Source organism: Ochotona curzoniae, unplaced genomic scaffold (assembly GCF_017591425.1).
Source record: "Ochotona curzoniae isolate NIBS_2020 unplaced genomic scaffold, NIBS_Ocur_1.0 contig_2321, whole genome shotgun sequence".
NCBI lineage: Eukaryota > Metazoa > Chordata > Mammalia > Lagomorpha > Ochotonidae > Ochotona > Ochotona curzoniae.
Window position 1 is genome coordinate 2054522 of NW_024465421.1, and position 23968 is coordinate 2078489.

At 47.8% G+C, this 23968-nt stretch overlaps 1 protein-coding gene across 1 annotated transcript in view; it reads right to left on the bottom strand.

The window, feature by feature from the left end:
* Positions 1–2038: 2038 nt before the first annotated feature.
* The window catches only part of GALNT17 (polypeptide N-acetylgalactosaminyltransferase 17), a 440387-nt gene continuing 418457 nt past the window's right edge, over positions 2039–23968 (bottom strand). The window contains exons 9-11 of the mRNA XM_040973781.1: positions 22959–23054; positions 3483–3650; positions 2039–2454 (exon numbers count right to left, since the gene is read on the bottom strand). Of these exons, the coding sequence (XP_040829715.1) occupies positions 2326–2454; positions 3483–3650; positions 22959–23054 (393 nt within the window). The 3' untranslated portion in view covers positions 2039–2325. The remainder of the gene's footprint in view (positions 2455–3482; positions 3651–22958; positions 23055–23968) is intronic.

Here is a 23968-nt window from a genome sequence, read left to right on the forward strand (position 1 = left end):
CATATGGAATCCTAGCGCTTGCAAGGCGAGGATTTAGCCACTGAGCCATTGACTTATGTCCTCTCAGCTTTTCTAATAAATATTTGTTTTATTGGAAAGTCAGATATACAGAGAGGAGGAGAGACAGAGGAAGATCTTCTGTCTGATGATTCCCTCCCCAAGCAGCTGCAATAGCTGGAGCTGAGCTGATCCAAAACCAGGGGCCAGGAGCTTCTTCTGAGTCTCCCACACGGGTGCAGGGTCCCAGGGCTTTGGGCCGTCCTTAATTGCTTTCCCAGGCTACAAGTAGGGAGTTGGATGGGAAGTGGGACCGCTGGAATTAGAACTGACACCAGTATGGGAACCTGATGCGTGCAAGGCGAGAATTTCAGCCACTAGATTACCATGCTGGGCCCTAAAAATATATATATTTTTTAAAGTATGCAAAGAGCATCAGGCAGCTGATATGCCTGGACATACTCAGTGCAACAGGACCCAGGGCTTGTGGACTCCCTCCTTGGTCAGGAAGGGGCGCTGCCATTGTCTCTCAGGTCTGACATCTCTTAGGCTGGTACTTTCCCATGAACATTCAGGAGGTGCCTGCTTCCACCCGGGCACCATGGTCTTAGGAGGCAGAATTGGCTGCATGTAGGCAGAGGAGGGATTGGACCAGTTGGCCTGCCAGCAAGGGCCAGCCAGTGCCTCTCCTGTTTTATACAGCTTCTACAGCACATGCCCTCCCTGCCTGTTCACCAGGGAATAGGCCACTGCCAAGGAACATGGGCTTTGCCTCAACCCCAACCTCTATGGGCTTCCAGGTTTCTCTAAAGGCAACTCTCCTAGCCACCTGTGGACTTTGGGGGAACTCTGCCTCCCACCCACTTCCCTCTCCACCCTGAGTCCCGTGGATGGGAATCAAGACGCTATGGAGTCTGCTCTGGGAAGTGCTTACGCGCATTTATTTCACAAGATGGGAGACTGGGGAAGGAGAGGATCACCAAGAAGATGCCACCAAATGAGACACTGGGAATCCCACACTGGGCAACTGGGCAAACGGGGTTTGGTTCTGGGCAGGACTTGGCCAGGAGCAGCAGAGGGCAGGAAAGAGATCTGGCACAAGGGATTGCCTCTCCTTCGGGGGGAGCCCCCCAGGTCAAGGCTGATGTCCTCGGGGGTAGCCCCAGTCAGGAATGGGGTGGGGAAGCAACCCCAGGCACCTGACAGCTCCCTACCAGGCAAGCAATTGAGCAGCAAGATCAAGGCCACAGCCACATCTGCTCCGGCATATGCACACACGCACACACATACAGCACACACGTGGGCACACGCCTCAACACGCACGGCACACACGCCCCTGTGCATGCTCACGCATCCATATATTAACTCTGATTTACAGGTGCACCCTAGCCAGAGGGCAATCAGAAAATGATTGTGACTCTGAAGAGAGGAAATGGTCATCGCCCCACTGGCCCCAGCAGGACTGAGGTGCGAGTGGTGGGAGTGAGGGACTGCAGGAAGCGACCTTGAGGTGCCAGGCACCAGCCCCCAGCCCCACACTGCACTGGCTCCAGCCCCTACACGGAGACGTTTGCTGCTCCCTGGAGGCTCTCTTCCCTAGCACCAGCACAGCACGGGGCTGCCACAGAGACCCTCTTGCATGCTCAGCCTGTTTTGTCTCTGGATCCTTCCAGAGAACCAGGTGGGCTTGCTGGTCTGAGCACATTTCTAGGAGTCCAGGGCTCAAATAACCAGGAATGGAGGCATCAGCTCCGCAGCCACACTGATGGGAAGGTTTGGGGGGTGGCAGCTGCCTCGGGGCGTGAATGGGCATATGGGCCAAAGCAACCTCAGGGGAAGCAGCCGAGTCTTGGGACATTGTTGCCTCCGCCCAGGAGGGGAGCTCAGTTGCAGCAGAAGCCTCCAGCCACACTTCCTGCCATGTTGAGGGGCTGTGGCTACTGTAAGGACCAGGAAGAGGAGGGACCCCCCCAACCCAGCCCTGGTCCCGACAGGGAGTGGGAGATGGCGTTGAAGAGATGCACAGAGCCTCAGTGCTGGCTGCCAGGCCCACATTCGAGGCCGCAGAAGACACAGCTTCCCAGGGAAAGGCTGGCCGAGGGGCTCTTTTCCAGGCTGGGGGTACATGAGCCTCACAGGGCAGCTGAGGAGGGAACATAAAATCTCCATCGTGGGATCCCCTGCTGTCCTGGAGAAATCCTGGGAGTCCTCCCACCACCCAGAGCACCTGTTGGCCCATTGCTGTCTCTCCACCAGGGTGGCTGGTCCATGAGGATAGAAGGGCTCTGTCCTGAGAGCCAGGCTCCAGGTGCCCGAGCCCCTTCCCCACTACTTGATTGAGTTTTTAATCGTCCATCTCTGCCCTGTGCAGCTGCGGAGGATGAGGTCGATGCCAGCCAGGCCCCGGTTCTCCACCTCCAGGCAACGCCCTGTGCCTTTATTCATGATGGCTCCATTCTGCAGGGGTCGTGGGGCAAGGAGGGAGGAGAGAAGGGAGGTTAAGATAGAGAGAAACATGGAGATGTTTAGCCAGCATAGATCATTGCATGTGGCTTTTCACAGGGTACGCCACACCATTACAATGATCTGGGTAGAGATGATGGGGTCCTCTTCTGGGGACCCTAACATCAGCTTAAGCTTCATTAAGTTTTTGAGTGGCAGATGCAGTCAGGATGGGAACTTTTTTGGGGCTGTTCCAGGCCTGACTCTCCCTGCTTCTGGCTATGAGTGCTCAGCAGATTTCAGAAGCGTCGGATCTCATTCTCCTCCTTGGATGTATGGGATCCCGGCCAGCCCAATACCTGTGCACGAGTTAGGGTGAAGAACCTAGATGTTTTCTGCCTTTTGTAATTCCTGCCTTAATGGCTTGGCTGGGAGCTGTGTGAACTCCAGGCCTGATGGTCTATGTGACACCCGACAGGACACCTGGCAGGTCACGTAGGCAGATCACTCCTCAGGAAGGAAGTACCTGGTGTGTGATAGGACCCACTACCCTGGAGCTCATCAATTTTGAAAGTTGCTTGCTTCAAACCCACCAATAGAAGTCTGCTAACTCATGACTATATAATTAATAGTCTGAAATGTATAAGAACCACTGGGCTGTTCAACTGGGGGCTGGTTCTCTCTCCTTCTTTTTGGTCCTCCTTGCTGATCCTGCTGCAGCCTTGGCTGCGGCTGCCCCTCCCCCAGCCCAGCTGGGAGACCTAGGCTAACCTGAATAAACCACCTTTATGCCTTAGCACCGACTTCAGACTTGATGATTTTCTGGGGATATCAAAATCTGGCACAACAAGGGCACTGCACTTGGCACCTGCCCCATGGCTTCCCTTGAAAGGGCATTGGGTCCCTGATCTAGGCCAGAGCTGGAAGACCTGCCCTGAGCACTGCTCTTTTCTGGGGCTCCCTGTAAAAGTCAGATTTTTGCCTCCATGGTTGACAGCACATCACCTGCTGTGGCCTTTGGCCGCTGTCCAGGCAGCACTCACCTGGATGAAGTTCCAGCGCTTATATAAGCTGCTCTTGACCTTGTCGCAGTCGAGGAGCTGGGGCAGGCGACTCTTGGAGTTGTCCACGAGGCAGCGGGTGTCAGGGAGCAGAGTGGTAGTCCCGAGGGCACCCAAGTGCAGGAAACCTTCCTTGGTGTAGCGGGCAAGCTGCAGAGAGAACAGAGAGGCCGGGGAGAGGCAGGGGGAGGGAAGGGTGAGACTGCAAGGGGACAGAGGGTGCTTGTACCCGCAGCCTCAGTCCTGCCTTCTGCCATCACTGCAAACCAAGCCACTGATTTGGTCCTGTCCTCCTCCTGCCCACCTCTCCCTGCCCCAACTCCCAGGACAGCCCTGTTCTAGGAAGCTCTAAGACCAGATGCAGATTCCCTGAGACCGCTGTCTGATTTTCTCCTGAGCAAGCCCTCTAGTCTTAGGATGGTAGCCACTCACACACAGCACACACATGGGCACATGCCTCAACACAGATATAACACGTGTTCCTGTGCATGAGCCAGCAGCACAGTGATGGCAGAAGGGGTGCAACGAGCTGCAGAGGTGACTTCTAATGTGTGGCTCTATCTCCAGATGGCTGGGCCACCCCGAGTCAGAGCTTTGGCCTCTCTGGGTCGACATTTCCTTATCTCTTATTAATTGGTCTCATATCGAAGATCCCAAAGAATCAGTTTACGGAGAGAGAAGGACATGAGACAGTAGTATTCAACCTCATCGGCACCAAAAGAAATGAAAAGCAAAACCACAGCGAGAGAATACACTCTTGTCATTTTGGCAAGGTCACTCCGGAACACACCCTCTCCCAAGCAGATCACAACAACCTTTCCAGTGGAGGACTTCTAACTAGATACTCCACGCTTGTCAAAGGTCCATTGCCCCAGTTCAGTAACTCCACCTTTAGCAATGTGTCACACAGGATGAAAATAACAAGAGAAATTTTTATGTGCAAGGCATTTCATGCAACATTAGGTGGATGTTGCAAAAAGCTTATTTAAAAGTGGAATTATAATTTTGAAGTCCCTGCGCAGTTTTGTTCACTAAATACGCGTTTTCCAAGAGCTTCTGAAGGCCTCTCGTGCTGATAACAAGCAGAAGTGGCCTGAAGTTAGTGCGACTACGGCCCAGGGGGTTGTGAGAGAATGAAGAAATGCACACACTCTCCCTCTTCCCTCTATAAACCCTTGGCGATGTGAGTTTGCAGTAATTGCCATCAACACATTTCTCCACACTGTGCACCATTTGCACTGTTGCTGTGGTCTGTAGGATGTGCCTGTCTCTAGATGGACCATTTGCCTTGCACACTTCCATTCAGTCATTCAGCGTCTTGGAACTTTGCTGCCACATGGTAGTAGCCCAGGCTGTCCCGCTGGAGGATGGGAGATGCGTGGCCCAACCAAAAGCCAGTCAATTGCCCAGCAACTGGAAGCAGCCATCTTAGATCAGACTGCCAATCTGCTAGCAGCTGGTAGGACATGAGGCTACGTAAGCTCTGGGATAGCTGTTATAGAAGCAGTGGTCAACTGATCCAGAGATGGTGTTGTCTTGGCAAGCCTCCCTATAATAATTCACACATTAGACACATTTGTTTTCCTTCTCCTGGAGGCCATTCCTCGTTTTGGTTTGTTGGGTGTTTTGTTTGTTTGTTTTTTGAAGCAGAGTGTGTGAGAGATTTTGTTAGCTCGTTGCTGGTTCACTCCCCATAATACCCATGGTGAGTTGAAGGCAGACTCCAGGAACTCCTACATGGGTAGCTGGTGACTAGAATAACTTGCACTGAAGGAGTGTACCGTGCCATGTCTCAACATTGGATGGGGAATCGGTGATGTCAGCCACTGTGACATAGCTTCTATTATTCTTCCCATTTTGTAGGTGATGAAACAAGGGCATAACGACCTCTGGTCTTCTTACAGGCTGTTTGGCATTCTCTATGGGTTCCCAGAGACCCATGGCCTGGCTGTCCTTTGCCTGGCAGCCAAGCAACAGAGGGCCCTTCCCCTAACCTTTCACACACACTACTGGGCAGATCTTTGCCCGATGCGGGTTTCGTCTGTCTTCTCCACATTGCCTGACACATGTTCCCTGGGTCTAGACAGGGAGGACCCTGTGTTAGAGGAAGCCAGGGGCTGAGTCTCCACAGGGGTTCTCACTCTTGGCAGTAGCTGCTTAGAAACCCTTGGCTGTCATCGCACGGGGGGAGCCTGCCTGCTCCCCTGAACAAGCAATGGGTCTTTATTAAGTGCCCTTGAGAGAGATGCAGTTAACATGTGCTCTAAACCCAAATTAGTTCCAAATCAGCATAATTGTCAGTGGCAAAAAAATGGTCTGAAAATCAGGAGTCCTCCCCAGACAATGTCTCCCTGAATATATTTAAACTCACCGAATGCAAAGTGATGAACAGCAGCCGGCTGCCTTTATGTTCCGGGGAAAGATATACACAGCTGCTTACTGAAATTATGAATCAATCCATTATCCAGCAGGCAAGTGAGCAGTGCAAAGCACATTAATTAACCGAGCGTATCTGTGACCCAGATGTTTAAAGAGTGGAGCTGAATGCCACTGGGGGTTGGTGGTTCTCCTTCCCGAGGCCTTGCGAGGGCACAAAAGCCAGACCCAGGCTGCCAAGACCTGACAGAGGCCAAATGCCAGCCCCAGGCTGTGTAGTGTGGCTGCGGCTAGTTCTGAGGTCCTGAGCAGGGTTCACTGCCTAGGCGAGGTGGATTCTCACCCTGAAAACACTGCCTCATGTGCAGAGGCTCCTCTGACCTGGCCAAGAGGCCAACACCGGGGATGTCTCTACGAGGAAGTCACTGTTGTGTGAAGGATAATGCAATCAACACAGCTCACATCTGCTCCTCCCCTCCCAATAAGGCAAGAGGGAGATGGGCCCTGGGGCTGACCGTGTGCAGAGCTCTCCCGAAGCTGCCCCAGTCCTGGGTGGGGTCTGTCACGGTGCTGCCTGCTTCTTGTGGCTCCTCAATCCCCAGGGCTCCTTGCTTGGAGTCTGTCCTCAGCACGTTCAAGTCTAAGACTTCGCCCCAGTTGCTTTCTGCCAGAGGATGCCACAGGTTGACCTTGCTCTAGAATGTTCTGGCCTCATTGGATTCTCTCCCTCCACGGCTTCTGGAACTGCTCTGACCCTCTCCCCTCAGTCACCTGCTGTTAAGAACTCAGATGACAGGCATCCACATAGCTCTGTGTTACTTCTCAATCTTGGTCATTTCTTTTTTTTTAAAGATTTATTTTTATTATTATTATTTTTTTATTGGAAAGGTGGATATACAGAGAGGCGAGACAGAGAGGAAGATCTTCCGTCCGATGATTCACTCCCCAAGTGAGCACAACGGCCGATGCTATGCCGATCCGAAGCCAGGAGCCTCTTCCGGGTCTCCCACGCGGGTGCAGGGTCCCAAAGCTTTGGGCCGTCCTCGACTGCTTTCCTAGGCCACGGGCAGGGAGCTGGAAGGGAAGCGAGGCTGCCGGGATTAGAACCGGCGCCCATATGGGATCCCGGAAGTGCAAGGTGAGGACCTTAACCACTGCGCCACCACGCTGGGCCCAGTCTTGGTCATTTCTTGATCCATTTTCCAGATGATGGGAATCTGGGTGGTTGCCATTTTTCGGCCATTAGGAATAATGCTACTGTGTACACCCATGTTTGGTGTTTATAGTGTGAGTACGTTTTCGGTTTTCTTAGGTATACATCCTGTTGACTGTCGGGTCATATGGTAGCCTGCTGTTTTAACTACTTGACAAACTGCCACACTGCTTTTTTTTTCCAGGCAGCTGTAACCATTTTACACTATCAGCAGCAGCGAGTGAGTGACGCTTCCAACTTCCCCACATGCTGGCCAACTCATGTCATTGTGTCATTGTCTGTTTTTTTTTTTTTTTTTTTTTGATTTTACCAAGTGTGATGAGGCTTTTACGGTTCTGATTTGCATGTCTTTAATGATTAATGATGTTCAGCATTGTTCTCCTTGGGCTGATGGTCATTTTATGATCGTGCTTGGGAAAAAAAAAATTCCTCCAGGTTTTTAATTTTTTTTTTTAAAGGATACTGTATATTTTGCTGCGAAGTGATTCTTTGTGTACAGAGAATGTATGTATTTATGTACTAAGGATTCTTCGTGTATTTGGAACCTCAATCTTTTCCAGCTCTGGCATACATCTTCCATTTGGTAGGCTTTTTGCTATTTCCTTGATTGTGTGCACAAAAGCGTTTAATTTTGATATATCCACTTTATCTTTTTCTCTTTTGTTGCCCGTGCCTCTGAGATCATATCTAAGAAACCACTATCAAATTCCAGGTCAGGAGGGTTAACTCCTCCCTATGTTTTCTAAGAATTTTATCATTTTTTTGCCCTTATACTTATTCTTTGATCCATTTTGAGCTCTTTTTTTCTGTATGGTATAAGGTAGGGGTCCTATTTTTTTTTTTTCTTTTCATGTAGCTATCTGGCTGTCCCAGCACCGTTTGTTGAAAAGGCTGTTCTTTCCCTACTGAAATTTCTTGTCACCCCTGTCACAAATCAATTGACTGGAAATGGCGATGTATTTCTGGACTTTCAATGCTATTGCCCTTGATCTCCACATCTCTCTTTATGCCAGTCCTACACTGTCTTGATTATTTTAGCTTTGTAATGAGATTTAGAACTGGGAAGGATGGGTTTTCCAACTCATTTGTTCTTTTTCTCAATAGTGTCCCAACTATTCCGAGTCTCCTGAATTTTCATACAACTTTTAGGACCTGCTTTTCCATTTGGGCAAATAAAGGCCATTGGAATCTTGATAAGAGTTTGTACCGAATCAGTTTGGCCAGCGTCACCATATTAACAACATTATGCCTCCTCGTCTAGGAACACAGGATACCTCTTTCACCCAGGGCTTTCATCTCTTTCAACAATGTTTTGTCACTTACAGTGTAGAAGTCTTATACTTCTTTGGTTCAATTTATTCCTAAACATTCTTTCCTTTAGGGGGCTATTGCAAATGCATTGTGTTAACTCCCTTTTCAGAATATCCATTGTTAATGCGAGTAGTGTTGCTAAGACATTGCCATGACCATGGGCAGCTTGGACATCTCAAGGTCAGTCCACACTGTGGGCTCTGTGTATCGCCCTGGTTCTTGTTTTCATAGGACCACGACAGGGGACAATTGCATGGACTGCAGACCAATATTCCAATTGTGCCTGGGCCTCTCTTCGTTTCACCTGCTGTGTCTCAGTCAGCCAGAATGGTCCTTCTCTCAGTCACCTAGGCCATCGATCTTATCTCCTATTCTGTTGAAATTTGATCTCCCTTATACAGAAATGGCTGTCTTCCTTCACCCATGTTCGCTTCCTTCAGTCTATGACCCACTTCCCATTGAAGGAACCCCAAGCTATTATCTTGATCTTTTCTTTTATTTAGGTTTTTTATTTTTCACTTCTTCACTCAAGCTACAGACATAACCACAACTTTGTGCCCAGAAAATTTTTCAATAATCACGATTTTATTTACCTCCTAATTTTGCTCTTGGACTTTCTCTCTCTTCTTGATGTTTTTTTTTTTAAAAAATATTTTATTTATTTGAAAGGCAGAGTCACAGACAGAAAGGAAGAAACAGAAAAAAAAAATCTTCCATATGCTGGTTCACTTCCCAAATTGCCACAATGGCTAGGACTGGACCAGGACATAGCCAGGAGCCTGGAATGCCTTATCCCACACGGATGTCAGGATCAAAGCACTTGAGCTGCCTTTCTCTGTTTTCCTGGGACCATCAGCAAGGGGCTGGATAAGAAGTGGACTATCTGGGATTTGAACTGGCGTTAGTGTGGAATGCTGGTGTTGCACTGGCAGCTTAACTCTGAGCCACATCACTGGCCCTGGGTATTCCTTTCTGTGATCTCTAAATGCCTTGCAACGTTCTCTGTGCCACCATCAGTCTATTGAATTTTCTCCTATGAAAGTTTCCCTTATTTGTATCAGTTGTTTTTTTCATTTACTTTCTATAACGCACTGACGATTGGGCTGGTGATACCATGCCAGGCACATACGCTGCAGCCTCTCCTCTCCAGCTTTCCATTCTCGGGGTTTTTAATGGTATCTATAACCTATTTTAGAAACTTGTGCCCAAGATTTCCAGCTCCAAATAGTGTTCTAAACTTGTATATCCAACTTCCTAATTGGCATTCCACTTGAGTGTCTCATCAACATTCCGGATACACATGACAGAACCTAGACTCCTTCTCTGGTGCATTCAACATGCCCTGTCCACTGGTTCTATCCTGGTAATGATCTCGCCATCTTCCCGGTTGCTTAGACCAAGCACATTGGTTTCATCCTTTCCTCGCCTCTTTCTCTGACCTGCCATATTCAGACCTTAACTAACTACCCAGCTCAGACCTCCACCATTATACTCCTGTTCCAGGTCACCTTCTTGCCTGAACTACTGTAGCAGCCTTCTAATTCATGCCCCAATTCCAACTTGGTGCTCCACTCAATTTTCCATATGGGAAAGGATTCCTTTTAAAATTGATATTATGTAAAATTATGCTACTTTTAACTGGGGACTGATCATACCATTACCTGTTCAAACATCCAATGCTCTTCACCTCAAAATGTACAACTCCCCAACATAGTCCAACAACAGCTTCCTGAGCTCTACGCCTACCACGCCACTCCTTGCTGCCTCTGCACCAGCCACCCTGGCTTCCTTGTGGGTCTCTGCACAGACCATGCCAGCTCCTGCTCAGAGCCTTACACTGGCTGATCCTTCTCTCCTGAATGCTTTTCCCCAGGCTTATTATTCCCTTACCTCTTTCAAGTTACTGCTCAACTACAATATTTTCGACAGCTTATCTTATTTAAAATTTCACCTCTAACATCTCCCCATGGATCCATTATCCTCTAAGAGATTATTTTTCCTTATTTACATGATTTGTTGTCTGGTCCTTTGATGGGATGTGAGTAAAATGGAGGGAAAAGCTCTTTTTTTTGGGGGGGGGGTCCCACTGTTGTCTCTAGCTCTTAGAAGAATGTTTGGTAAACATGTGTTGACATCATGGGTGAATACACAGTATCTGCCTTTAGAAAAAGTGCTTGGTGATGCAAACAATCAAAAAGGCAAGGATGACAAAGTGTTCAGAGTCAGAATAGGAAGATTCCCTCTCTAAAAGAGGGAAGAAGGTCAAAGATGACTCCCGGAACAGATGACATTTAAGCCCAGCCTTACAGAGCCAGCCAACAGAGTGGGGAGGACAAGGGCAGGCCAGTTCTGATAAAGGGAGCTGCACGTCCAAAGGCCTGGAGACCAGAGGAAATGTAGCTTTGGGAGCTATGTACAATTCCTTGTGACAGAGTGTGGGGCTGAGGGTCAGGGTATCGTGCAGGGAGACTCCTGCGTACACATACTGTGCTCAGGCATCTGGCTTCACCGTGAGGTTTAGAATAATCACACCGGCTGCTGAATGAGAACGATGGCAATGAGGTCTCATGGAACTAGAGGTCCTGATGATAATTTGAGCTATTGAGTGAAGGCCACATGAAGAAGAGAAGGCAACTTTAAGAGATGCCCATGAGTTGAGAATTTTACCGATCTTATGAGAATCTTCTTGGCTTCTGGGCTTACCCTGACAGACGACTTGAGGTTTGTCAAAAAGTCAAAAGCCCGTCTAGTCTTCTGCACAGGAAGGATCTCCCTGACCTTCCACCTCTCCGGATCCCCACTGGTTCCTTAAAGACCCCACCCAGAAGGCTGCATCGTGGCTCGGCACTTTGAACTTAACAACTCCAGCATCCCATATTGGAGCACCCATTTTTGAGTCTCTGATTCATTTTCCACTAATGAGGCTGGGAAAACAGCAGAAGATGGCCCAAATGCTTGGGTCCCTGACGTTTATGTGAGAGACCCAGATGGAGTTCCTGGCTCCTGGCTTCGGCTTAGTTCAACCTTGGCCATGGCAGTCGTTTGGGGAGTGAATCAGTAGGTGGAAGGCCTTCTCTTTCTTTCTCTCTCTCTCTCTTTCTCTCTCTCTTTCCATCCCTCCACCCCTGCTTGCTTTCCTTTCTCTATGTCATTCAAAGAAATAAACCTTGAAAACATGTTACAGGTCCCACCCAGATGCACTCTCTTGTATCTTATGCTGTATTTTGTGAATGTTTTCTTGTGGATATTGTTGCTGTGGCTTTCAGGAACTATTCTAAATTTGGCTGTTGGACTCAAGAGGAGAAATGAGCTCATTACCCACAATCCTGATGCACTAGGAAAAAAAAATCTGAGTGCAAATACAATTAATTCTCATTTAGGAGGAAAAAATATTCTGTTGGAGATGATTTAGGAGATGTGCACAACTATTAACCCAAATGTAAAGGCCTTGAGGGAAAACTAAAAAAAAAAGGCAGGTTTTAGCCAGATCAAGAAAAACCAGACAGATCACTGTGGAACAACTTGAAAACACAGCAAAATGCATTCAAATGCCAATAAAAACACAGCTTGAAATTGCTTTCCTATTCAAGATCTTTGTCATCATTTAGGGTAAATTTCTTTCTTTACTTCTTGGCTCACTTTCACACGTTTCTGGTGATTGTATGTTCACCCACGTTATTTTAAAAATCAAACAGGACTTGATTGCTTCACTGACCTGGGCAAGTGGGAAGCTGGGACACTGAGAGGCAGCCCAGCAATGGAGAAGGGCTCTGTAGGATGTGCTGAGAGCTAAGATGGGGCCATATGTGGGGGACCCAGGCCTAAGAAGATGCTATGCCCTCACTGGCTTTTGAAATGGGATATTCTGGCCCCAGACACCAAATTCAATACTGAAAGGAGAAGTTGGCATACAATGAGTAGGTAGTGGTTGTCTGGGATATAGCTGTGGAATGTTTTCAATCTTGATTAGAGAGAGCATCATAAATACAAATGTACACTTGTCAAAACTCACCCAGCTGGACACTTTAAATGGACATGGTTTAGTGCCCTCACCTTATACCAACATCAGGAGCACTTGAAGCTACATCTGGTGGGGAACTTGGTAGGGGGCATTTAACGTCATCGTTATGATGCAAGTTGGGACATCTGTATCCTTTATCATAGTGCCTGAGCTAAGAGTTTTGGTTCCACCCCGGATTCCAACTACCTACAAATGTGTCCAGTAAATCTATATTTTAATTCTATTATCCATGAACTTTTAAGTCCCCTGGTATGTTTTCTGCACAGAGGGCAAGTTCTTGGGGTTGTTTTGGTCCCAGGGGGCCTCCCTTTTCAGCCTTTCCTCTCCTACTGTATGACTCATGGGGCTGGATTCAGTCCTATTTCCAGAAAGTGCACTTTGCTCTGAGGATGAATGGAAAGACATTCGTTGTGCCACAAAACACTGGGCTGATTGTTCTGCCGGATATTTTCAGGAATGGTTGGAGCGTGGACTCTGCGGGGTGTGTGTGTGTGCACCCGCATGCATAGTAGCAGAATGAGAACTGAAAGGTCTGAGTGAAAGAGGGCTGGAGAGATGGTAGCGGGAGAGCACGCCAGAGACCAGGAAGAAAATCCTAGGCATGAAGCCCACTCAGTCACTCGACTGGTGATGAGATCAAGACTCTGGTTTTGAGTATAAGGGATGTGTTTCTTCCTCAGCTGTGACCTGGGGAAGGAAGTTGTATCTTGATGTACCAGTATCACTAGCATGAAGTGGGGACAGTGGGGCCTGCTTAAGAAATCCCAGCTCTTTCAGTTGACAGTTTTATGACTCAGAGTCATTGAATTAAGCCCTGTGGGACTCTGTTTCCTCAGCTTCCAAAACGAGTTAGCGATAGAATTCCCCCATAGGGCCATTGTACAGATGAAATAAGCCTAGGAGCAGAACATGTGCATTTATTTGTTGTGATTATTTTTCTTGGCCTCATCCACCATTGGAAACCTGAGGTCTTGCTTCTGATTCACCAATTTCAATATGACCCACTGGGGCCAGCATTTCCTGGCCCTAGCTCCTTTTTAGCTCTCTGGAATTCTTGCTCTTTCCCAGAGCCACTTGTCCTAGGGACTGGTGACCTCCATGTTCAGACTCTTGTCATGTTGAATTGGCACTGGACTCCCTTGGACTGGGTCTTGGGTTACTTGTGTAAGACTGGTCCCCTCTCCCTTCCCATTCCCACCTGCTTAACTCTGTTAGCATCCTCTCGCTCCTACTCTGTTTCCCTGGTTTTGGTCCAGAGCCTATGTGCATTTGTTTGGAGTGGACCAGATTCCTGGAAGGATTGAACTTTGGATTGCACTGGTGGTGTCTCGAGATTGCATCCCTCAAAGCTATCCCTGTGCCCTGCTCACACCTCTGGGACTCAGTTCATGTAGCCTCAAATCTTGGTGGACTCCTTGCCCCTTCATGCCTCTTCACCCCTCCTGGGGGGTGGGTGGGTGGGATGTGGGAGAACTCTGTTCTAGGCTTATTCACTGATGCAGACCAGGCAAACTGACTTCAAATGCTCTTTGCATCAAACCCACTGTAAGATGAAAATGTGATAAGCACATTTCACCTGCTGCACATGGTAGCTGAGCCTGACCAACCTTAGTCACGCTCAGAGCATGAACATTAGTTTACAGCTGAACAGACTCATCCAACACAACATCCAATTCAACAAGAGGTGCAGGATGAGGATGACCTAGCACCACTGGAAAGATGACAAACCTGAGCCACAGTTAAGTCAGGAACTGCATGTCCTAGGAGTCAGCCTTGTTCTGTCTCATCCATGCTAGTATCCAGAGCTAGCTACCATGACAGCGGAGTCAGAGGTGGCCCTGGTTATCTTAATGTGTGGTACAATAGATTCAAGTCCAGGCCCCCACTTCACTGACCATCCGCAATGCTTCAGGTCTTATTTTGGGTTATTCATTTGCATAACTCCAAGGCATTTCCCCTGCCCTCTCTGCAGTGATCAAATCGTGTATTTTCTTCCTGGTTTCAGACACCAAACTCGCACCACCTATCTACAGTGTGGCTTACCCCTGCTTGTGGTGTAGACCTCCTCCCGCAGATTGGTTCCTCTCACATTGAGCATGTCCTGGAGCTGAAGCCAGGCAGTGTCCACTGTGGGTTCCCCCCACAGCCATGGCACAGCAAGCAATAAGCCACTTGTGTGCACTTCATGCAGCGTTCCCATTTGCACACCAGCCACTACACCACATCCTTCTCAACCACAAAGAGTATTTCCTGGGAATCGGTTGGAAGAATGCCTTTCTCTGGAACTTGGAGCTTTCAGCATTATAAACTCTGCCAAATGAGCTGGAAATTGTGATTTTTGGAAGGTTAAACCCGGGCTGACAGACCAGTCCATTTTAATGTGCTTTAATGTCAGGGGAACAAATACTCTAAATTTCTGTTAGAAAAATCCCATAGTGTGACCCAGGAGAAATATGGCTTTGGTACAGTTTTGTTCAAATTAAGATGACACAACATCTTCTTTTTGACTCTTTGTCCTTGATGTTTATGAGAGTTCCTATTCACATTTTTGAAATATAACTGGTTCCTTTTTGTTTCGTCTTTTCTTCCCCTTCATTCTATCTATCATATTCATTTATTTTTTTATTTATTGAAAGGCAGAGACATAAATAGAGACAAAGATCTTCCATCCACTGGTTCATTTCCAAAAATCCACAGTGCTGGATTGGGCAAAGGTCATAGCCAAGAGCCTGGAATTCAATTTATGTCTCCGTCTGCATGATAGGGACCTAAGTATTGGAGCCGTCCCTGACTTCCTCCCAGGGTGCACTCTAGCAGGAAGTCAGAGTTGATAGCAGAGCTCAGGCACAAACCTAGGCACTCTGGTGTGAGAAGCAGGGATCCCAAGCAGTGTGTTATCAGTAAGCAGAGCGTCTGCCCCCTTCGATGCTTTTGAAGAGCCATGGGCCACTGTTGTAGAGGCTGTCTTCCATTCTGCCGGGTTTGTCTGATGGTTTGCAAGAAAACCCAGAAGTGTGTGCCTCCAAGACATCCTATGAGGGAACAGGTTACGGCACTGATCATGCAAATCTTGGTCACTTCATTAAGCTGATATTTCCTGATTTCCTCCCTGTAAAGTTACTCATTCCACCTGTGCAAGGGGCGGCACTTGGAAACTATGTCCCATTCTACTTTTTCTTTGTATTTTCCTCCAGTAATTTTATCACACCACAGCTCTGGATTACAGTGGGAATCACCATGGTTGTTGTCCAATGGCATTCTTTCAGCTCCCAAACTCCATCAACATTTATCATTTCTCCAGGATGCCAGAAGCCCAACATTTAACCTGTGAAAACTTGACTTTGCCATTTCTTCTTTTCTTGAAGAGTCATTTATTGCTTTGAAAAGCAGAGGGAGGGGAGAATTTCTCCCACTGGTTCACTCCTCAAAGGCTGCAATGGCAAGGACTGGGCCCAGCTAAAGCCAGGAGCCCAGAAATCCATCCAGGGCTCCAAGTTCTTGGGCCATCCTCTGCTGCCTTTACAAAAATGTTATCAAGGAGATGTCATTTCAGGGCATTGTAGGAAGGTTCAGTCGGTCATGAGGGCACACCTTATTGTTCATTTTGACTTCCTTATTCCAAGGCGAACAGGGACCCAGAGCCTACCTCAATTAATTGCTGGGTGTAAAGAAAAACCAGCCAAACGTTTAACTATGAATCTCTGAGAGAAACAACTCATGATGTTAATTGTTAATTCCTGAAAGGAATAGCTCATCCATCCATTCTGGCCAAAAGGGAAGAGTGCAGTAATTCCTCTGTAAAGTTGGATATGCCTTAGGCAAGACCAAATGCATAAGCATTCACGTTTGGATACCATGTAGGAAATCAAACAATGCCGTTCTCTGCATGTGAACCTTAAGAGTTACTTGTCAGGGGTTATTGGAAAGGGGCAGCTTGGGACTCCAAGCAAAAGAGGTAAGCAGAGCAGATGGTATGGGCTTTTGGGTCCCTGGAAACTCCAGCATAGAAGCCTGAATGCATTGCGAGTTGGCAAAGAGCGTGGACCCAGGGGATGCCTACACTGGCTGCCAGCTGGAAGCAGGGCCCAGGAAACAGGAGCTAACAACCCTGAAGTAATATAATCAGGGATATTTTGAATATATTGAGAGGGAGTGAGTCAGAAGAACAAGAAGGCTCTAACTATTCCCACTACCTGCAATAAGGCCAAATGAATTGACAAGAGTTGCCCTACCATGCTAAGGCGAGGGTTTGTAAAATGGAAATGAGTGGCACAGAGTCTCTATACCGTGGAACTACAGATGGGCCAAACAACATCGGTGTTTATTTTTTTGGCTTGTCTTTCTTTTGCAGGTTCAGGTAGGTTTTCCAAGCATTCAGTGCACCTGCCAGCTTCCTATTCATGTGCCTGGGAGACAATAGGTAAGGGTTCAAACACTTGAACCCCTGACACCTATGCAGGAGACCCAGATGGAATTCAAGGCTCTTAGCTTCGGGCTGGCCCAGACTCAGCTGTGGTGGGCATTGGGAGAAAAAAACTCAAAGCTGGAAGATCTCCCTCTCTCTCCTCTCTCTTTTCTCTCCTCTCTCTCTCTCTCTCTCTCTCTCTCTCTCTCTCTCTCTCTCTCTCTTTCTCTGCCTGTCAAATAGATTAGACAACACATTGTTGTAAATCCCTACTCTGTTCTCATCAGGCCTAAATTCCCCTGTTGTGACTTCTTTGCATTTTCCCAAGAGCTGTAGCTCCACCCACTGAAAAGCTCATGGGTTTTCTTCTTACTAGATAGGGAAGATTTGTTCCCTATCTAGCACAGACCCATTTCTGGGGTAAAATCATCTTTTCTTGGGTGCTACTTCAGAGTGTTCTCAAATGATTCCATCTCTTTAACCCCAGCACTTACACGGTCCCATCTGGAAGCCAAGAGGTTGTTGGATGTTATCCGTGCCTGTGTTAGCCAAGGACTGGTACTGCCTCCTCCATGTTAATATTTTGTGGGAGTCCTGTCACTTCGTTGGTCACGAGAGCTTCATTGGCACAATGCATCACAATGAGAAGGTACTTGAATGATGTATCACTTAAAAGATGAAGCCATCAGAGAATGAATCCAGCGTCAGATTAAATTTAATTATGGGATAAAGGAATCCTTGTCTGTTATGCTGGTGATGGATTCATTGAGATAGGGAATGTGAGCCCATCGAGAAAAGAAGGGCGAGCACCACTTGTTGACAGGGAGGAAAAACAGGTGGACAGGGCTGAGGTCTTCCTCAGTAGATTCTCAGAATAGTGTGACACCCTTAGAGCATGGAGCCTCGACTCCTCTCTGCATGATGCACACCTCACCTTATGGACTCTCCATCACAACTAGTGATGCTCCAAAGGGTGCCGTTGAGTCCTCCAAGAGCCCTTACTGGAAGGAGCTGGAATCCTCAGCTTGAGGATGAAGCCAGATCAGAATCCGCAATGATCTTTTAGATTTGCTCTCTGATGGGCACACAGGTGTCTCTGAGCAACACTCCCTGGAAAAGTGGTCCTGGATTGGATGCATAAAGAGGGTGATCTAGTCACTTAGGTTCTGACTCATATCCTTCAATGATCCTTGCTGTGGGCTGGAAGACATTTGCGGGCACAATGACAGAAGAGATTTTCCCAAGACTTCCTCAGATGGCCCCACAGAGCATTCAAAACTAGAAGTAGTTGGGCGCTCATTTGAAGCCCAGTGTTTCCCCACTTGAATTTCAATATTCTCCTGAATAAGAAGAGTATGAGGAAACATGATTGCCCAGCAGACAGGGTAGAGAAGGGAACTAAATGCACATCCAGAGCCAGGAGTGGATGTAACATTTTCACTCCCTGTCTTAGCCCAGCAGCGGCTCAGAGCCTTCACATTTGTCCAGAGTCCCGGTACTGGGCCACTGAGTGCTGCATGCTCAGGACCTGGGGCAGCAGCTCTGTTACCTGGGAAATGCTTGGGCAGCCAGGTGGCCTCAGGGTAGCTAAGGAGGAAGGAAGCTGCCATAGCAAACCTTGGACCCCTAGGGCAATGCCCACCCTACCTTGCCATAACTTAATCTATCCAGGAAATCAGAAGTTGGGGCTGGGAAGCTGTGAGGCTGGGCTGGAAGAGGCAGCAGCAGCAGTAAATGTCTGGCAGTCAGAGGGGCTCACTCCATGGATATTAAAGAAAGGCAACCAAAGCTGCTGGGGTCTTGCTTCAGCTGCTCCAGTGTGGGGACCAGCCCATATATGGGCCAGGAAAGCAGAACAAGCTGCTGAAGTGGGGATCTGTGGTTCTCCATCCAGAAGACCACTTACTCTATGGTGCAGCAGTTAAGCTGCCAGTTGCAAAGTCAGTATCCTGTATCAGAGTGCTTGTTTGAGTACTAGCTGCTCTGCTTTCAACCCAGCTTCTGTCAATAAGTCTTGGAAGGCAACAGAACTTGACCCAGGAACTTTGGTCTCTGTCATCCACAAGGGAGACTCAGGTAGAATTTTGGATCCCTATTTTTGGTGTGGGTCAGTTCCAGCTATTTGGGAAGTGAACTAGCTGATGGAAACTCCCTCTCTCCCTAGCCAGCTCGTGTGTGTGTATCTTTCCCACTTTGTCATTCTTTCTCATAGATAAATGCATGGATATTAAAGAAAGGCCGCTTTGTTCCACATATATATGAACTGGCACTTCAAGTTGTGCTCACATCTTTGACATTCTATTTGAAAAGAAAGCTTCAGATCCAAAAAGAAGCTGGTGTTTGTCTAATTCAAATTTATACTCAGACAAAGCCATAGTTCATAGTGAGCTTCCTAACAGACATTTTGGAGTGGGTAGATTTTGGAGTGGCTGGGCACTGTTTCCATCTCACAAATGCGTACATGCTACAAGACAGGAAATGCCTCACCCCACCCCCGTGCCAACTTTATCTGTTTAATTGCTGTTTGATGATAAATTACAACGAAAAGTCCATTCATTAAGCGGACAATGTCCATGGAACAGCAGTCACTTCTCCTGGGATTTGCTTGGCTGGAGAAGCTCTGATGCCGCCTCTCTGTGCCCACAGAACTTGGTGAAGCCATTTAAAAAGGTTCCAAGGCACGTGCCTGGCAGTCAGCAGGAGTCTGTGCCAGAGGGAGCAGGTTTGCGGAGGGAGGGAGCCTTGATGAGTGGGTATAGGAATAGCCTGGCAGCTGCCAAGCCCAGCCAAGGACCCCCTCTAATTCAGAACGTGAAGTGGCACAGAAAACAACATTTGATCCACTTGAAGGAATGTGTTGATGGAAGTCAGCCAGGGCCCACTTAAAGCTGTTCGTCCTGGAGTTGGGGGAGCGGTGAGAAGCCTAATTGGGGTTGTCCTCCCATCATCAGCTACGTGGCAGGTGCATTCATTTGGAAAAGCTGTGCACGCAGGTGGAAGCAGCAAGAGGGAATTTCAGTAATTTCCTAACAAAAGCGCAGGCTTTGCTGTGAAGCTCCCAGGAAGCAAGGATCTGGGTGAATGTCTCCTGCTTAGGGAGGAATGGGCAGCTGGCCAACTTCAAGGTGAAGGACCCTGGTAAACACTGACCATGTGTATGGTCAGCGGCGGTGTGGACATCTGGGCAATCCTGCTGCAATGTTCTAGTAGGTGGCCAATGGGTAGGGATCTGAGGGAGAGGGCAGAGGATGCATGGAAGAGGTGCCCACAGGGCCACAGGAGGCAGTTAATGGCCATTCTCAAGTTCTGTTCTCATGCTGAGCTGAGAAAGCTTCATGAATGGCTCATAAAACCATCCCCGGAGATATCCAAAGCAGAGAACAACTGCAGAGAGTCCTGGAGGGGAGCCTGTGAGTCCCGGGGGACACTTGCCGCTTTCTGTTCTCATTCACATGAGAAGGAAGCTTCCTTAGGTCAGTTCTTTTGATAAATTTTTTAAAAATCAGAGATACAGAAAGAGAGAGAAGAAAAGAAAGAGTGAGAAGGAAAAAGAGAAAGAGAGAGAGAAGGAAATATGGAGGGAGGAGGCAGGGAGGAAGATGGGGAGTAGGTGTGGGGAGATTGCCCATTTGTTGGTTCGCTCACCAAATTGCTGCAACAGCTGGGGCTGAGTTAAACACATGCCAGGAGGTGGGAATTTAACCTGGAGCCCTCATGTAGGTAGTGGGAACCTAACTATTAGAGCCGCCAACTGCAGCCTTCCAGGCTGTGCACACTAGCAGGGAGCTGGGATTGGAAGCTGAAGCAGAGCTCAAACCCGAGCAGTGTGATATAGAACTCAGGTGTCCCATGCAGCATCGTAGCCACTACGACCATTTTTTTTCTATCAGGCACATATCTCTATGTCCCAATCTCTATCATGTCACAGTTAGTAAATGCTCTGACGGTGTGTGAAATATTCACGAGAGTGGCAGAGGAAGCCTGGAAGTGAAGTACTCTCATTAATTTTGGTTTCTGGCATTTTTCAAAATGGTGCTCAAGTACAGCAAAAGGTAGAACAGGAAAGGAATGCACTAAGCTCAGCACTCGGACTCCAGCCTCTTGGGTGGGAATCTGTGTATGTCACAGGAAAACAGTATGTGTGGAGGTGAGCTAGGTACTGCCCCCTTCCCATTGAATGGCCTTGCTTCAGGCCCTCCTTGTCCAATACCACTTGTCTCCATGCCTCTCTGCGCCTGTCTGTGCCAACACTAGCCAAGTAGGTGACATTTTCCAATTTTTCTATTGTAAGATACAATCTCACAGGCACTCCGCCACCCTCCACCAACCCTTGGTTGCCTAGAACCATTCTAAACATCTCGTTTCCTCCTGAACTCCAAGTGGCCCCTCATAGTCTCAGGACCAATTCCTAATTCAGCCAGCTCCACGCTGCATCATCACCATCACCTAGGAACCCATTCAAAATGCCAAAGCTAAGGCTCCACAATGGGCGTCTTGGTCCAGAAATGCAGGGGCAGTTCCCAGGAGTTGACTGGGCACAGGTGCTTTGTGCCTAGGAGCACATCTTGCTGGGTCTTTCACCATCTGCTTCTCCATCTCTTTCGCCTTATTGTACCTCAGCACTCCGTGCCATCGTCCATCCTGAGTCCCAGTCAAACTCATGTCATCTTTCTTCTCCCAGCATTCAGAGCTGCATTTACTGTTGAGTCCTGCCTTTTCCCCATCTTCAGCTGGCAATGGGGGGGGGGGGCTATGGTCTCTTGCCATGTGCCTGTCTGTGGCTGTAATGAGCATTCCCAACACAGGATCAAGATGGATAAGGCACTTCACAAAACTCCAGAAATATAAGGAAAAAAATCAGGATCAGGTTATTTTGGTGTAGAAAAATGAGCCTCACGCATTTCTTTTCCATAGTGCATATTTCCACAAACTTTGGAAGATCCTGGGCATGCGTGGTTTCAAAAATGTTGGCACCAACCCAACCTTATCTTTTGATGTTTCTTTCCCACAACTGTTAGAAGTAGCATCCTACTTGTTCAGTGACTGACTGATTAAATGAAGATACTCACTACCCACATTGCTTGGCACACTAACTCCTTGTTTCCTCATGGAGGACCTTTGGTAAAGATACAGATCTGGACTTTGTGTCATGGTTAGTGGGTGAAGTTGCCATCTGTAATGATGGCATCCCATGTGGGCACTGGTTTTTGTCCTATTCTGATACAGCTCCCTGCTAGATACCTGTGAAAGCAGAGCAAGAGGGCCCAAAAGCTTGGGCTCTTCCACCCATACAGGAGATTTGGAAGAAGTTATTGACTCCTGGCTTCAGTCTGTCCCAGCCCTGGCTGTTGAGGCCATTCATGGAGTGAACCAGCAAACAGAGGAGTCTATCTCCATCTCTCTTTTCTCTATATATAACAGTGTCTTTCAAATACATAAAGTGAATATTTAAAAATAAAACGAGAACGGCAAGTCCAGCATCATTTTTTATGTATTTTCTGCAAATCTTGCAAAGTTTTATGCAAAGGTCTTTGTGGACAGATACAAACACAAACACACACACACACACAGAGGCCCCCTGGATAGTATAAAGTAACCATAGGAAATTCATGATCAAAGCTCTTTTCTCACTTGCTTGTTAACCATGTTGCCCCTTTCCAGAAATGTCTGGAATTCTTTAAAAGCTCATGTGAAAGCTCCCCTCTAGGCAGCACTTATGATCTGGGTCTTGCTCACAATCTACCCAGTGATGGTTGGTCTTCCAAGATGGGAATGGCACTCAAGTTCTCTTTCCCACAGGTGGTAAGCACATACAGTAGTTGCAATGAGAGCATATATGCACATACACTTTTGGTTTACACATTAGCAAATGACTGTGAACTTTGTCACATTTTCCTTTCATGATGAAATAGGCACACAGGTTTTCTTAACATCTGAGCAGAAGCCACCACTCATGAACCATTTCTTTGATTTCTTCAGAGAAACAAACAGAACACCTCTCACCTTCTCCATAAGATCTCATAATGGTTAACTAAGTAGAGGGCAATAGAAATTTCCAGAAATCCTACAAGCGCCACCTCCACCCATGGGCTGTTGACTTTCCTCCCTTCTAGGTTGGCGTTGGGTTCCTACCTGTGGTCCCCAGCCGTGGCATGGGTAGAGTATTGCTGTGTGGTTCTCCAGTGGCCCCTGGTCCAAGCACACGTCTTTTGCCTTGTTGTTGCGAAGCTGCAGACAGAGACCAGACATCACCCATCAGAGCTCAGCTCCTGAAGATTCCCCTCTTCAACCAGCCAGAGTCCCACCATGCCTTGGTTCTGACTTCATACTGGGGAGTCTACAAGACACCTCAAGGTAGGGACAAGTCTCAAGTCCAAGAGGTCACCACCAAAAATAAAGTCCTTGAGTGGGTGGCATGGGGGCTGGCTACCTGCTTGTGTCCTGGGTGCCCTGCCTCCAACCCTCCAAGCTCCTCTTTTAGCATATCAGAGACTCTCAGGGAAGCTTTGAACATGGAAACACTGGTCACACAGATGGTAAATTTAAAAGAATCTCAGAGAGGCAAGAGGTGGGAGCTGACATGTCTGGATAAATCCTGTGTGACCCTCAGCACCAACACGGATGTCAGGAATCCTGGGAATTCTAGGTCAGCTTGTTAGCTATAGTATGGAGGTATGAGAAAGCAAACAGGCTTTTTTTGGGGTGGGGAAAGCATTGCAAAAAGCTCCAGTAAGATTTATGTATAACCCATGCTGTGTCAAGTACTCTCCTAGGTGCCCAGAAGGCATCTGTGCAGGAAACATACTGGAATGCTGGTGATGGTTTGGATAACACCATGGATGTCCTCTGAATGACTTTGTTTTGGAGGCTTGAGCCCCAGTGTCTTATGTTAATAGACTGAGGATGGAGGTAAAGCCTATAAGGGTGTTGGAGGATGTTCTGATCTGATGTGGCTGTGAAGGCAGCCTTTATGACCCAATCCTGGTGGCCGTAGGAGAGACCATGTAGAAAATGACCGTGCTGTGCTCCCTGTCTCTGTCCTCATCAGACCTCTGATCATGACCCTCCAGGGGGACAAGCTGAAATAAACCTTCTTCACTCCTCTCAGGTTCTTGTTGGGGGAGTGGAGAAGAGCTGATTGA